Genomic DNA, 16184 nt, shown 5'->3' on the forward strand with positions numbered 1-16184 from the left:
CAGGCTCTTGTACAAAACACATTCTCTCCCCTCTAATGCTGACACAGTTTTATTATACTCCTGCTTCTGTTTACTGACCCGGGTACACCGAGTACAAACTATTTCCTCAGGATTAAACCAATCCAGGCATTGTTTGCTCCAAGATGGCACCCAGAATATGTGTCACCACGCACTGTTACTGAAGTTGTTGCCAAAAGTAGCTGAAATGGCTTCAAATAAGATTTAACATTGAGGTGATTCCTTCACTGCAGTCCTGATTTACCCACAGTGACTTTTCCCAGGGGTCTCTGGGAGGAAACTTAAATGAGAGTTTCACAGGCTGCTGAGTAACCGATGTCATCTACCTGTGGTTTTAAAAGAAAGTCAAAAAATTAATGGTGCAGAAAATCAATATGGATAACTTGTCATGACTCGTATCAGTAAGCTACATTACGGTTCCTAAGCTAAAGCATCTGTTGGGATTGTTGATCAGCACCAGTGGCACTGTTATTATTTTGCCAGGTGTTTAGATTCAGGGCTCCAGACTGTCCCTAAAATTTGAGACAACATTTTTCATCTATTTGCACATCATGTACAACCAGTAAATTTGCTGCGTTTTTTTGTTTGTTTGTTTTTTGACACTGGTGAAATGTGCAAGGGACAACTCAAAGAATCTGGAGTCTGCCATTACAGTCAGACCAATGTGTGTGAGGATCATGAATGAAAAGGATATGTGAATATTTGCTTTGCAAGTTGATTTACGGTGTGCGCCACTAAATTTTCTTTTTGTGCTTCTAAAAATTTAAGTTTTTAAGTTAAGGGCCACTGTGCCCCTAGTAAAAAAAAAAAAAGGTTAGTCTGGAGCCCTGTAGATTACTACCTTACCTTTTCAACCAACTTTCCTCCAATTCTCCTCAATAAAAGCCTCAGGTTACGTAATCAGCTGTTAACACTCCACAGCTCCAGTCGAGCAGCTCAGTGTGAGACTGAACAAGAAAAAGTGGTGTAAAAGACAACTGCTATGTGGGAGTGTCTGTGTGTAACTACTACCTTGACTGTAAATAGGAAAGTCCTCCAAACTCAACCTAGATGCTGGAGCTGAAACGCCCAAACAGCGTTGTGACCATGTGTAAGGAACCGCGTGGTTGACTGGCCTGGCAGCAGAACTCAACAACACATTGAATTCATGTTTAAGTTTCAGCACGAAGTACTGACATTCCCTTCATTCTTACGGTGCAGATGGACGCAGTATGGCTGGAAACACGGCCATGACATTCCACTATAATTACATGTATTGTCAGTGTATTTCTCAGATGCATCACTGAAATGCAAAGTAAATCCAAATATAGTACTGGCCTCCAAAAACAAACTCCGACTCTATACTATGGCCCCAGATTACACTTTATTTGACAACAACTGAGTAAATTCTCTTTAACTCTTTCGCGACCATTGACGAGTTAACTCGTCACAGCCTGCCGAACGTTCACGACCACTGACGAGCAAACTCGTCAAAACCGTTTTTTTTACAGATTACGATAATAGACACTCTGAGGTACCCTGTGTGTGAATATGGTAGTCCTCTGATATGTAAAACTGTTTTAAACTAAAACCAAAACATAATGTTTTTTATAAACTGTGTGATCTTGGTTTTGTTTGAGTAATCGTTCTCCTTGAATGCTGCTGTGGGGACAGCGTGCAGCGCTGTGCGGCTGTCGGCTACAGTGTTGCAACTTTCTCGCTGAATCTGGCGACTTTCCAAACCCTCTTTTGACAAAAGCGACCGACGACAAATGTGGCGAGTTTTTCCGGTGTTGTTTACAAACGTTTCTGGTTTGGAGACTCGGATCTGAAAGCCCGTTATCACGGCTGTTTTCTCGGTGCAGCGGAGCGGGCGCTGAGCAGCGGGGGCTGTGACCGGCCGCCCCCCGCCCCAGAGCACTCATCGCCGGCCAGTCACACAGCAGTGTCCCGGAGCTGCTGCGCTGCGGCCAGAGACCCACACCGCTGCCCCGCTGCTCTCCAGGCTGCCACACCCCCCAGATTTACCTACAAATATATTTATTTAGCCGTAGAAATGATTTGGGAGACGCCACACTGCAGAGTAGCGGTAAAATGAGCAGATTGCCACTTGACACAAAAGTGCGTTTTTCTCTGAAACTAGAGCGGGAGCTCCGTTTTTGGAGAAACCCAGCTCTCTTCTTCTCCTTCTTACTCACGAACGAAACGGCAGAAAAACTCGCCGTTTTTTCGAGAAGCACGTTGTAAAGTCACTCTTCAACCAAGTGAAGACCGTTTGTTTCTAGGTGACGTACATAGTTCGGTTCGACGTGAGATAAAAGGTAAACAAATAGCCAAAAACATGTGGTCCTGAGCGGATGTGCTGAAGAAATAGTGTGGTCGCGAAAGAGTTAACTTGTGTAATTAAATATAAACAGATCAGATTATAGAGGAAGCGTTTGGGAGGACCCGTCATGCCGTCATGTTTTAATTAGCTAGGTAACTGGTCTAACAAGCATCTGCTCAGAAACAGGAATCTAGTTGGCCTTGCTGGTGAATGCTAGTGTTTACATACCTTACTTTTCCTTTATGTTATTTAGGTACTGTCAAAGTATCATCCAGCTTCCGGTTTTCCAAGTTGCATTTAGCAACTGTCCTTATCTGGGCTGAATGTAGTGATGGCAAGCGACCAAAACTTAACTTATTGGGCCAAATCACAGCTGGTATACACAGTACTGTACCATATACAGTGCTGTAGCATACTGTGTATCCTTTTAGGGTTGACGCCTGTTTCAGACCAACAAAACACAATGAAGCCTGTTTGGCTTCAGTGTAATGTTTGGCCATGCAAATCTCCATTTGATTCACTCAGTGTTATGTATGTTGAAATATTATTGCCCTGAAATGTATTTTGGTTTAGCTAACAAGGCCCAGGCCACAGGGCCAGATAAGCATGTAAATTACTTATCTGGCCAGGCTAATTAATAACCTGTCTATGGAAAATCAAAACAATTTAAGTGGGTGATATAATAAAAATCGCCATTGCTGTTGTTCTGACACTCTCCAGTGAACACCAGGTTCATCCCAACATCCCAGTGTACCTTTTAAAAGTCTGGGGTAGTAAAGACAGGAGGATTTAAGACGGGCTCTTTCAGCATATGTTTCATTTCATGGTAGTATGGGTGTCGTGGTTGGTTCGCCGCCACATCGGTACAGAAATAGAACTCAAAGCATCGTCCAGTCCACAGCCTCGGTTGCTGTGATACCAACGTCTTTTCCTCCCCCCTACATCCCACACCCATTCATCTCAAACCTGGGAGTTGAACGTTGACATCAGCATTTGCCAAACTGATCCGAGTTCAACGGACAAAATTAATCAATTGTTCAGTTGAGTCTTGAAAGGAGTGCATGTTGCCAACCACCCATCCTGGTGTGACAGACTTACGATGCCAGCGCTGACCCCTGAGCTCCAAGTCTCAACAACGCACTATTAGTTTAGACTCTACCTCGGAGGCAGTTCACTCTGCAATAACTAGTCTCCACATTTTGGATTTGAAAGGAGATCAAAGACCATTATGTTCAAAAGTTACCTCTGCCTGACACGCATCAAACTCTGATCCACAGCTTTATTTGAATATTCTTCAAAGTTAACCTGAGATGAGAGCAAAACACCTGAATTACTGCAGATCAGAGAGAGCCGATGCTCTTTAATGATTACAGATGTGTTTAAATGTGTGTTGCTGTGTGTAATATGTAAAATCTACTGAAGTTTGAATTTTTTTTTCTCATCTGTAGGTACATGGGCATCGGCCTGTCCGCCCAGGGGGTCAACATGAACAGGCTGCCTGGTGAGTAACATGTGAATGATGTGTCAGGTGGACATTTGTGTGATAGACTGATGCAGAATTTAATTTAAGGATGTTACAACGGGGTGGGGTGGATGTCAGAATTTGTTGATGGAGAGATGGCAGAAACAACAACATGATCTGTGGCTGGAACAATCTGCGAGATGGGGGTGAAATAAGGATTCCCAAGGTTAGTGGACATGAACAGTGTGTATCATGGCAAGTGCTTCATCACGCCAACATCCAGCAATAGCATTGGCTCGCTGGTCTGGAGCCAGAATTTCAGCCACTTAGCAGATCGGACCAGCAGCTTTGGCAAGCTGAGAAGAACAACATCCTGCAGCGCTTTCCCCTTTTGTTCAATTTTGGTTACACACAGGACAGTCTGCCCAGTACAATTAAGCAACTCTATAGAGGGGGCTGGCCAAAACCTTGACCCTTAACATTCCTAATTATTTATTGGCCTATAGTTCCAGCCCTTCAACCCCATTGGCTCAGATTACAATCAAGCATTAATAATTTTGTGAATGCATCTGGTTTACTTTAGACCTAACATCACAGAATGGGGTGATTTCTTATCAACAATGTGAATACCGGAAAAGAGTTGACTATACCAGCTCAGCTCTAATTCATGGTTTTTCATTGAGATATTTTTGGAGCTGGATTATTATTCTGAGATAAATTCTCTGGATGGGTGATAGTTTTGTGGAGTTTACCGAGGGAATACTGTATATAAAGGTAAATGAAAGGAACGAAGAAAGTGTCAAAAACGTGGGTTTTGTGGAAAGTAGCCTAGTCGTAAGAGATTTTGGGGATGAAAGCAGGAGGAAGCAGATGTGGATGTGCAGCGTTGCTATAGTAATTGTATGTGGGGTATGAATGTGGATTTGGTCTGAATAGTCAGGCCGCTGCAGAGAGAACATGTTAGGACATGTCACCGAGCAGCGACAGATGATGTTAACTGGAGCTTGTGTCTGACCTCGACTGATCCAACTGAAGACGGACATTGCTTCTCAGTTTGTAGCAACCGCTCAGTATTTTACATAGAAATGTAATTTTTGTTTCAAGGACTTTTTTTTGTGAATGTATTTCCCACATAACTGAGGGGGTTGTAGTTTTGGATACTGTATCTACATGAGGCAGATGAATGAACTGATGTGAACAGTGAGCGGACAGACAGACGGACGCATGGTCGTGCCATTTAAAGAGTATCGTCCCTTTTTTTTTCAACAGCACATATTCCTCTTTATGTTCAGGCTCTTCTCTTATCTTTCTTCTTGTGGCCTCGAGCCCATAGGCCCACCATGTCCGTTCAGACTCTCTCAGCACACACACACACATACACACACACAATGACATCTGTGAATGGTTCAGCAGTCTCTGATGACATAGGAGGAAGCGTAGTAGCCATATAGCAGCCCCAGAGCCTAACTAAAGCCCCCTTTGCCTCCTACCAGCCAATCAGACCACTGCTCTGCTCTGACCAATCACATGGTGGGGTTTTCCAGGCCTGTCTGGGGCCGTGCGGCCTGCTTATTGACCAGTCAAGATCTGTCCAGTGACCGTGGTTTGTGGAATGCTGTGGACACTGGGGCAGCCGGTTCAGCAGACCCTAGATCCACACACACACACACACACACACACACACACATACACACTTTCTCTCATTCTCTCGTTCACACACAAACACACAAAGATCTTTCATTCCCCTCCCTTCTTGATTCACATGTGTCGAATGTCACACAAACGGTGGAACAGTGTGGAACTGTGTCGTCGTCGTCGTGGTCATCATGTGTGTGTGTGTGTGTGTGTGTGTGTGTGTGTGTGTGTGTGTGTGCGCGGACAGACATGTTTTCCAAAAAAAACCTGCTCACACATTAGTTATGAAAATATTTTCGGTTGCTAGGATTCCACCACAGATGGTCTGTAGCCCTGGTAGACAGATTACTGTTGATTGCCTTAACTCTGACTGACTGACTCAGTGTGTTTGTGTGCCAGTGTGTGTTTGTTCCGAACTCTGTGGATTTATCTGTGTGTGTCCTGGACTGACTGATTGCGTCTGTGTGAGTGTACTTGTGCGTGTTTGTTCCCACTTTTCTGTTGTGTGCACACACTTTTATGACCATTTGCACATGTATTGCATACGGCAATGAACTCATGTGTGTATGTATATGTATATGTGTGTATGTATATGAATGTATGTGTGCTCCTTAACAGTACATTGTTCTCCACTGCTGACCTCTGTGTCTGATCCTGCTGTGGAGGCCTGCCCATTTCATTAGCATGTTGCAGCAGTGAGCCTGGCTTTAGAGGCAATATCCCTGTCAGCAGATTAATCTAATACCTCAACACACAAACACGCGTACACACACATACTGAAGTATGTACACATCTACAGAAAAGAGTGCATGGACAGAGCGAGAACGGTGAACTCTCAGGTTTAAAAGAAACACACCACTGCACTAGAAATAAACACAAACATTTGGCTACGTTTTGTATTTGGTTAATACTTAATACTTTTTTCTTTTCTTTTTTTCAAATGCTCAGAGACAACACATACACACATTATACAAGTACACATCTAATATCTCGGCTCACCCACGACCTACTTTCACTAACCCCGCTTTGCTTTTTGGCAACGACAGACAAGCTGCGATTGAGGAGAAACTCTGACAGATCGGCATCGAGCTGAAGCTCAGCGCTGTCAGGTTCAGATCCGCTTTCGCCACAAGAGGAGGAATTTCCTGCAAAATCCAATAAATATAGAACTTAAAACACAACGGGCCGGCCCTTCAAATAGCCGAGTGTGAATTCTCTGATGTAGTCGTTTCCTATAATAACTGTAAAAGGAATCCCGCTGCAGACTTCATAAGCCGTTGCCTTGTTGTCTGCTCAGGGATGTGATTTCTTTGAAGATCCATCCATCCGTCTGTTTGACCAGAGATGAATCGGCCCGTTTGGATTCACTAGACTGAAGTAATTAAAGCCTGTTTTGTTTTTCTCTGTTACAAAGATGTTACACACAACTAAGATGTGGATAATTCTCTTTCTGAGTGTTTTCTGGACACCAGGAAGTGCGCTGTCAACTATTTAAAGTAGCTGTCCAGAAGCTAACTCTGTCCCTCACCCTCCATTTCTTTCAAACATCACTTGCTGACACCATGTTACTGCACAATTTATACATTTAAATCTTTATTTGTTCTTCATATAAAACAGAATTTGATTCTTTTCATTGTTTCAGGCTGATTCGCTAGTTGGTGTATCCTTTATTAGCAGTTTTACTCACTTGCAAACATCTGCTGTCTTTTTGTATTTTATCACTTTTTTTTCATACTTCACTTTTCACTTCCGGACTTATTTTTGCTATCTTAAATTTTTCATTTTTTATCCTGCCTCTGGTGTTTCCTCATTGCAAATTCATAAGATTTATGGGAGTGTTGTTTTTTCAGCCCCTGTTTTTATTGAGTGTTTTATTTATAATATAGTTGTTTATTGCTTTGTGCATGGATTGGGAAAGAAAATTGTTTTTATGTATAGCCTACTTTGTTTATCTTAATTTGAAATGCAATGAGCAACTACAGTAAATGTAGAGAAGTAAAAATTGATATTCAAAAATATCAAGTAGCATAGAATGGAAATACTCTGAACTCTTCTTCAGTACCATATTTGTGCAACGCATAGTTACTTTGTGAGTCAATGTGTGGGTCCTCATTGAAAGAATGAGTTCATGGAGATACCTACTGTAGCAGGAAGTACCACAGAGCTGGTCTGAGTACTTTGGCAGGTGTTTCCTTGTCTGTTGATCGATTTTTGTCCCAATGACCGTGGACGACACAGTCATGAAGCTTTACAGGTGTGTTGCTGAGTTTAAAAATAGTTCAAGGATTAGATGGACTGACCCATGTATAATGTAGTAGTAACTACCGAGTACTCAGTAGTTAGGTCAGTGTGAACATGTTGGATCCATACTACTGTTGTGTTTACAAGTTGCTTTTGAGTGCATCAGCACCTGCAGGAACAAGGAATGAGGGAGTTTAATGAGCAAATCCTGACATCCTCTCCTCTCCCTCTGTGCTCCCCTGGCTCAGCCTCCTGTGCTGCTGCTGCTGTTCCTGACGGCAGTGACTCACCAGTTTCTTTACATAGACAAGGTCCTCCTGGTGGCCATCTACGGCACTGCACCACATGCCAAACAGTCACAAAGTGTGTCTGTGTGTGTGTGTGTGTGAATTTTCATGAGACGCCTTGCAGGCAGCGCTAGTCAGATGGGAAAATCTGAGCAGCAAGAAGTCAATGAGTAACTGTCTCCCTTTCTTTGGCAGAAGCCACCGTTACAAGTAACCTCCAGCAAGTCACTTCACCTCAAATGCTCTAGTGGAATTACAAACTGTTTATACTGAGCTGCTGCCGCTTGATGTGTGCAGTATTACTGCTGTAAAACAACACGGATATTTATCAGCCTTCAGCTGTGCCGTTCATCCCGGGTGGGGGGGGTTGACTAGCAACACATTTTTCATAAGAGGTCAAGTATAAAGTAAAACATTAATCCTAATCCTTGTTCTATTTTTAGGATGGGACAAGCACTCATACGGTTACCACGGAGATGACGGCCACTCCTTCTGCTCCTCTGGGACCGGCCAACCATACGGCCCGACGTTCACCACAGGGGATGTGATTGGCTGCTGCGTTAACCTCATCAACAACACATGCTTTTACACCAAAAATGGCATCAGTTTAGGTTGGTGAACATGATGAATGTGGATGGGATGTTTGAATAGATACTAAAAAAAAAATGTTGTACAGTAGCTGCCTCTTCCCACTGGAAGTCTCATCAGAGAGAAATCCTAATCAAAACTCAACTTTTCAAAATTGTTTTCAATATGTAATAATATTATGAGTTGAGATTTTAGTACTGTATGTTTCTTTTTCCATTTTAACTCACACTACACACACTAGTAAAAATGTATTCTTTGTATTCATAACTTTGACTGTTTTTCCTTTCTTCCTTTAGGTGTTGCCTTCACAGACCTCCCTGTAAGTACCAATGACTAACTTTAATTCATTGACCTGATTTCCGCTATGATTCTGCAGCTACTTGATGCCTTAAAAATACTCAAATACACATGTAATACAGTGTCCTACACTTTGAGCCAGTGCCCACATCATCCCTTTTATATCATTCCTGTAACTGTAGAAAGTGACATACTGAATAACTGGATATCAGCCATGCAGGTCCATATCTAATTGCAGCTTTTCTTGGCAGTTGGCTTGGAAACTAATTTTTCTTTTTTGTCCAGTGGCCACAGTAACTGGAACATTCCCCTGAAAGAAAAAAGAAAAAAAAAAACAGCCACTTTAACGGTTTTACCAACCAAATTGGTGGTAAGAATAGAAACAGAGAGTCAAAACCTCAGTTGGCTGCCGGCCACAGTGGCTGCAGGAGCAGATGGAGTTACCAACCCCTGTCAAAGCTAAACAGCATTCAGCTGGGTGTTGGTTGATTTCATGTCCTGCTTGGTGGCTTCTGCATATGCCAAAGAGACAAAGTACTAAAGAGCTTCTTTACAGTTTGTGCTATTAGCCAATTTGTTCATCCATTCAACAGTTTTCTACTACAGGAACTTTACCGCCCACATCCATCAAACCTGATAAAACTTTGAAATATTTGTGAATAAAGCATGTACTGTAAGAAACAGGATCTATTTATCTTGTGGTTTTGATCTTGTTCTCTCTTGTCTTTCAAGTCAAGTTACAGTTTATTTATAAAGCACATTTAAAACAACCTCAGTCGACCAAAGTGCTGTACAGTTGTAACACTATAATAAAGGAGTCTTTAATTTCTTCCAGCCCAATCTGTACCCCACGGTGGGGCTTCAGACCCCGGGTGAGATCGTAGATGCTAACTTTGGCCAGCAGCCGTTTGTCTTCGACATCGAGGACTACATGAGCGAATGGCGGGCCAAGATCCACGGCATGATCGCTCGCTTCCCCATAGGAGAAAGACTGGGAGAATGGCAGGCCGTCCTGCAGAAGTAAGATTCATCACAACCGTGTGCACTGCATACGTCTCACTAATATAGATCACTGTTCTATTATAGTTGTCTTCCCATTTTCCGATAACTGTAACCCCGATCTGCCCCTGATGAAGAAGCACGGCACAGAAGGCCCATTAAAATCTCTTATCTTGTAAAGACAATGATCAACACCACCTGTTTGTTGTCTCAAAGATGAGATAATGACGCTGTAGCAAAGGGGAGCGATGCTGGATCAGGCAATGTAAAAAAAAAATTAAAAACCTGCAAAAACATGTCACTGTTCTGAATTTGCATTTAGGGACTGCAGAGAGTTCCCTTGGGAGAACAGACAGTCTACAGCTAAAAAAAAACTCTGCAGTAGATGAAAACATGATAACTCACATCTAATGCTTCTGAAATAAATCTGGATATGTCTGTTTTGTTGTTTTGTTTTGAAAAATAATTTTATTTAATGCTCAGAAGTACTTATTTGGCATGTTCTGTCTTTATTTGTAAGTGATGAGTAGAAAAGTAATGGAAAATTAGGACTGAAGTCAAACCAAGGAAGTTGATATCACTGCTGTTTTTATATGTTTGTTTTCTAAAATTGTAAAGCTCATTGTGCTACCACTTAGTATAAGTACGGTATATCACTATCTTTGTGTTTTCTTCCATTATAAGGGTTTTAATCACAGCCATGGGTCAAGATTCAAAACAATAGGTCCCACATTACCCATAATGCAGTTTTTATCACATACCCCTTTTTCATCAACACACGTGTCCTTCACACCCTGAGTTTGCAATCTTGGTTTTCTGTTTAAAACACTCAGCAAGAGAACAAGTAAAATTGTATCAATTGTGAATTTGAATTTGTGAAGTGGGATAAATAAGCTCCAATGGCCAACTTTTTTTATGTTTTGTCTGCAGTATGGTGTCCAGCTACCTGGTGCACCATGGGTACTGTGCCACCGCAACAGCCTTCGCCAGAGCCACAGAGACTATGATACAAGAGGACCAGACATCTATAAAGAACAGACAGAGTGAGTGAACGAAACCAGTTACACCCACATCTTCATTTGATTTGTTGCAAATGTTACATACTTTATACATGAGGTCATTTAACAGCGCCAGACTTAGATACTATGGGAATTGTTTGGCCCTGATGACCTGTGGTCTCACTGGCCTCTATCAAATGTATGCTGTGAAAGCAATGGCTCCTTTTTGATCGATACACTGTGAATAGCATCTTGTTTTTTTTCATGTAATAGGAATACAGAAGCTGGTGCTGGCAGGACGGGTGGGAGAAGCCATAGAAGCGACTCAGCAGCTTTATCCCGGCCTGTTAGAACACAACCCCAACCTACTATTCATGTTGAAGTAAGTCAGCGAGGCCACGCATCCAAGATTCAGATCTAATATCTTATTTCTAGCTTGAATCAATGTTATCTCCCATTTATCACTGTAAAAACTCAAAATCTTAGAAGAATATTTGTCTTATTTCTCGTCAAAATGTCATTTCTAGTCAAAACAAATCTCATTATACTTAAAGGGACAGTATGGGACTTTATTGGCTTTTTATTGACAAAAATCAAATATCGCTTTCATAAATACGTATTTCACTGAAGTGGAATCGCGCCCGCATACAAACGAGCGCTTTCTCGTACCTTAGAATGAGATGTTACAAGTCGTTACAAACATACAGGGGGGGGTTCACCGAACCTTCTCTGCCATGTTGAATCGCCATGTTTTACGTTCAGTGTCACCGTGGCTGTAAGTAACCTCAAACTCGGGCCGCCGGAGCTTCTCGGCTCGGGGAGAAAGTTTTCCAGACAGCGCCTGTTAAAACTGTCACCACCGTGTAGCTAGTGTGAGGAAGGACGGAGGCACTGGTGTTGCCTTCAGGTGCAGTCAGACACCTGAATGACGCCGTGAGTGACGCCGTCGGCAAACCAACTGGATGTTATTTTACTCGACGAGAGAAAGCCGGTAAAACGTGGGTCAGGTAAACAATACGACATCACCATGACAACATATTGTCGCGCCTGTATTGTTTTGCCTCGTGCTGGCGGACCGTTTGTTTACATAGAGGCTTGTTTATCCTGATACATGCAGCGTGTGTTGTTTTTCTGACTTCTGCCCGAGTTTACGTAAACGCAACAGCAAGAATACGTGCCGACATGCAACCGCACCGCTAGATGGGGGTAAATCTCACATACTGTCCCTTTAAAATAAGACCCATCACATAAAAAGTAGCTTATTTTTAGAGACTTTTTTAAAAACTTCTTTCAAGCATATTTTCACTTGAAATAAGTAGAAAAATTTGATAGTTGAGCAAGTTGTTCTTTCTTATTGGCAGATTTTTCTACTTATTTCAAGTGAAATTTTGTTTGAAACAAGTGAAAATTATCTAAAAAACAAGTTAATTTTTAGGTGATGAGTCTTATTTTAAGTGGAAAGAGATTAGTTTTGACTAGAAATTAGACATTTTGACAAGAAATAGGACAAATATTCTTGGAAAGATTTTGAGTTTTTGCAGTGTAACACCAGTATGCTCTGCCCTTTAGGTGTCGTCAGTTTGTGGAGATGGTGAACGGTACAGACAGTGAGGTTCGCTGCTTGACTATTCGCTCCCCTAAGTCCCAGGACAGTTACCCCGGCTCACCCAGCCTTAGCCCCCGCCACGGAGCCAGCAACACACACCTGCACACTGGAGGTAACACACGCAACATAACACACACTGACAGAGTTGTCACCATAAAAAAGCAACGATTTCATTGATTCATTGATTGATTGATCTCTGACACCCAGGAGCAGACAGCCCTACCTGCAGTAATGGTGTCACCCCCCCCAACAAGTCAAAGAGCCACAGCGCCACTGGCAGCAGCAGTGTCAAATATCCCAGTGCGTCCTCCTCCGCCTCCTCCTCCACCTCTTCCTCCCCTTCCTCAGTCAACTACTCCGAGTCCAACTCCTCTGATTCCACCAAGAGCCAGCCGCACAGCGCCAACAGCACCCAGGAAACCAGGTGAGAAGGCCCGTCACAACCAACCAGGAGGATATGTATCTGGTTGCTGCTACTGGTATCAGATGATATTAGACAACATGACTACACACAAACAAAGGATGGACAGTTGATCATTAAATGGACCACATGGGTGGATGGATGGTTCGTCATTAATAAATCATTACCGCAGTCATTCACTGTAGCATTTCGCTTCTCCACTGCCCTGAATATTTCAACTAATTAACCTAAGCAATGGCACTTACAGGGTTTATGTTGATTCTAGTCTCTTGAATATTACCTTGCAATCAAACCCAAGTTTACACAGGTTACAATCAGAGGCAAAAACTTAAAAGTAGCAAACATAAAAGACAAAAACAATAAACTAACAAACCATAAAGCAAGAAAAGCTAGAAAAAGAAACTTTCTCCTGAGCAGCAGCAACATTTACTTCCAGTTACTTTCATTGAGTAGCTTGTAACTTTTATTGCCTGTAGGAACAATGGCCAAAAGATCCAAGGAGGGAACTAATAAAGATATTTTTACATAGTACATTATTACAGAGCCATCAAAATGCTTTTGGAGTTCCAGGGGGGGGTCCGGTTGGCAACGGATTTTCATATAATGGCGGCGGACAGAGCTTACTTTTGAATCGTCCAAAACACACACTATGAAACATCCAGATACCTCCATACTGCTCATCTGTACTGACCCAAGTTGTTTGGAAAAAATGAATTTGATCTCTGTTTTTAGCCTTGTGGTAGCAGTAGCTCCCAGTGGCTCTGTTGATGTTTCTGCGCATGCGCGAGATTTGCTGCGAGATGTTCGTTCGTCGTTGTAAACCATTGGATGTTTGATCTAAACACGGAAGAACATCTCACAGCAAGTCTCACGCATCTCGCGCAGCCACTGGGAGCTACTGCTACAACAACAAGGCTACATAAAAACAGAGATCAAATGTATTTTTCCAAACAACTTTTTCATGTTGCGGCTTCAGGACACTTGGGTCAGTACGGACGAGCAGTATGGAGGTATTTGGATGTTTCATAGTGTATGTTTTGGACGATTCAAAAGTGAGCACTATACGCCGCCATTATATGAAAATCCGTTGCCAGCCGGACCCCCCCTGGAACTCCAAAAGCGTTTTGATGACTCTTGATGAGTCTTGATGAGTTGATGACCAAATTACATGAAGTATTGTGTGTTACAGGAGCTGTTTGTAAGTTTTCCAACGGCCATGTTAACCAGCTAGCCCCAGCTGCTCTCACCATTTTCCAATAGCAACTCACTGTAGCCTCTGCACTGACCGACCTGAAGACTATAAAGACTATTGTCCTGTAAACACAACGATGGCTGAAGCTCTTGTCAGGCAACAATCATTTACCACCCACTCTCAGCAGGAAACTACATTCAGTGGCAAAAAGAAAGAAAACAAAAAAACACACACACACACAAAAAGCCCTTTTGAACAGGTTGTTTACAGTGCTGTCTTGTGAAACTTCGGCCTTCGTGTTTTTCTATTTCTGCGTGGTATTTTGTCTCTTTATCTGTGTGTGTGTGTGTGTGCTTTTGTGTGTAGTGACAGTGAGATGGAGATAGAAGCAGAGCACTATACCAACGGGGTTGTTGAGGGCTCCTCAGCGCGGATCATGAATGGAACATACAAACATGAAGAGATCCTTCAGCCAGACGACAACAGCATTGGCAATGGGGTTACAGGTACACAGGGTACACACACACACACACACATATATAGACAACAGCTTTACAAACCCCTGAAACTTTCTTGCTGCTGTTATTATTAATTTCTCCCTTTTACTGTTTTCATTTTAATGTGCTTTATTGTATTCCCCACTTTTCTCTCTCTCCTATTCCCAGTTTATTATAACTACATTTTCACAGCAGGTTTATTCTGCGTGTGTGTATTGTAACTATGTTTGTTTGTGTGTGTGTTTGTGCGTGTGTGCATGCGTGTTTCTGTTGCCAGCAGATGAGGGTTGTAGTAATAGCAAACAGCTTTGTGGAGGGAACCAGGCAGCCACAGAGAGGATGATCCAGTTTGGACGGGAGCTGCAGGCGCTCAGTGAACAGCTGTGCCGCGAGTACGGCAAGAACGCAGCACACAAGAAGATGTTACAGGTACACACACACACACACACACACACACACACACACACACACACACACACACACACACACACGTACTGTACACACACATAACTGCATGTGCACACGGGCTGAACTTCAACCAACAGCTGTGCTACAACAAAATAGAAACTGGTGCCAGAGCTGAAAAGGTTTCATGTTGGCACCAGTTAAAATCCTGGTGTTCTGGACACTCTGCAGGAACTGGAACAATGTTTTATTTCCAGTAATGAAGTTGTAAATAAATCGAATAGAGTCACAACGATCTTACAACAAGTGGCACAGTCGTTCCAGAGCGGTCCGTGATTTATAAGCAACCACTGTGAGAACAATATAAGCCTTGGCAAACAACACAAACCGCATTATAATGATGAAGTTATAACCAAAGGGCTTGTTTCTAGTCTCTGTAAACTGTAGACTATTTTCTAATATCATAAGCATTACACAATAACAAAATATCCATCACAACAAATTAGACCCATAGAAATGGACACATTTTTAAAGGGGATATAATTCAGTTAGTAACCACCAGGTGGCAGAAAGACTTCAACCCTCACATAGAGCACAGTGGTGCAGTAGGAGCTCAGTACGTTGTTGCCCAGTGACTCATGGCCATCTGATTACTGTAAAAGTATCTGTGTCTGTGTCTTATGTTGACCTATCATAAACACCAGAACATCTGAAAATGTACAGTCTAGGTTTATGTATTGGAAACTGACACCTCAAGAACCAAAACAATGAGCTGAAAGAAGCTAAAATACTCATTTACACTGACCAAACATCTGTCTGTCCGTCTTCTGTGTGTAGGATGCGTTCAGCCTGTTAGCGTACTCGGATCCATGGAACTGTCCCGTTGGCCAGCAGCTAGATCCCACGCAGAGAGAAGCACTCTGCTCCGCCCTCAACAGCGCCATACTGGGTAAATATTGTCTTACACTCACATCAAGCAGAGTTTTTTTAATGTTTTTTTTTTTTATTATTGTTTGCATAACATAAGAATAGACAAATGTTCACAATACAGGTGCATCTCAATAAATTAGAATATCATGGAAAAGCAAGTATTGAGTTCATATAGATGGACATACTTTTCAAGAGGCCGACATTTCCATATTAAATATGCTTTTTTTAATTGGTCTTTTGTAATATTCATTTTTTTTTAGAATACTGACTTAGGTCATTATTAAATGTAAGCCATAATCATTA

At 42.3% G+C, this 16184-nt stretch overlaps 1 protein-coding gene across 2 annotated transcripts in view; it reads left to right on the forward strand.

The window, feature by feature from the left end:
- The window catches only part of ranbp10 (RAN binding protein 10), a 30633-nt gene that overhangs the window by 11242 nt on the left and 3207 nt on the right, over positions 1-16184 (forward strand). The window contains exons 3-13 of one of the 2 annotated variants that reach the window (XM_083973687.1): positions 3772-3824; positions 8392-8559; positions 8833-8855; positions 9669-9853; positions 10763-10875; positions 11104-11212; positions 12400-12548; positions 12644-12860; positions 14416-14555; positions 14827-14975; positions 15789-15900. In XM_083973687.1, coding sequence (XP_083829813.1) covers positions 3772-3824; positions 8392-8559; positions 8833-8855; positions 9669-9853; positions 10763-10875; positions 11104-11212; positions 12400-12548; positions 12644-12860; positions 14416-14555; positions 14827-14975; positions 15789-15900 — 1418 coding nt within the window. Of the gene's footprint in view, positions 1-3771; positions 3825-8391; positions 8560-8832; positions 8856-9668; positions 9854-10762; positions 10876-11103; positions 11213-12399; positions 12549-12643; positions 12861-14415; positions 14556-14823; positions 14976-15788; positions 15901-16184 lie in introns of both variants that reach the window. The other variant, XM_083973686.1, reaches the window with a different exon arrangement.

The sequence above is a fragment of the Trachurus trachurus genome (genome assembly GCF_905171665.1).
Source record: "Trachurus trachurus genome assembly, chromosome: 6".
In the NCBI taxonomy this organism is placed as follows: Eukaryota; Metazoa; Chordata; class Actinopteri; order Carangiformes; family Carangidae; genus Trachurus; species Trachurus trachurus.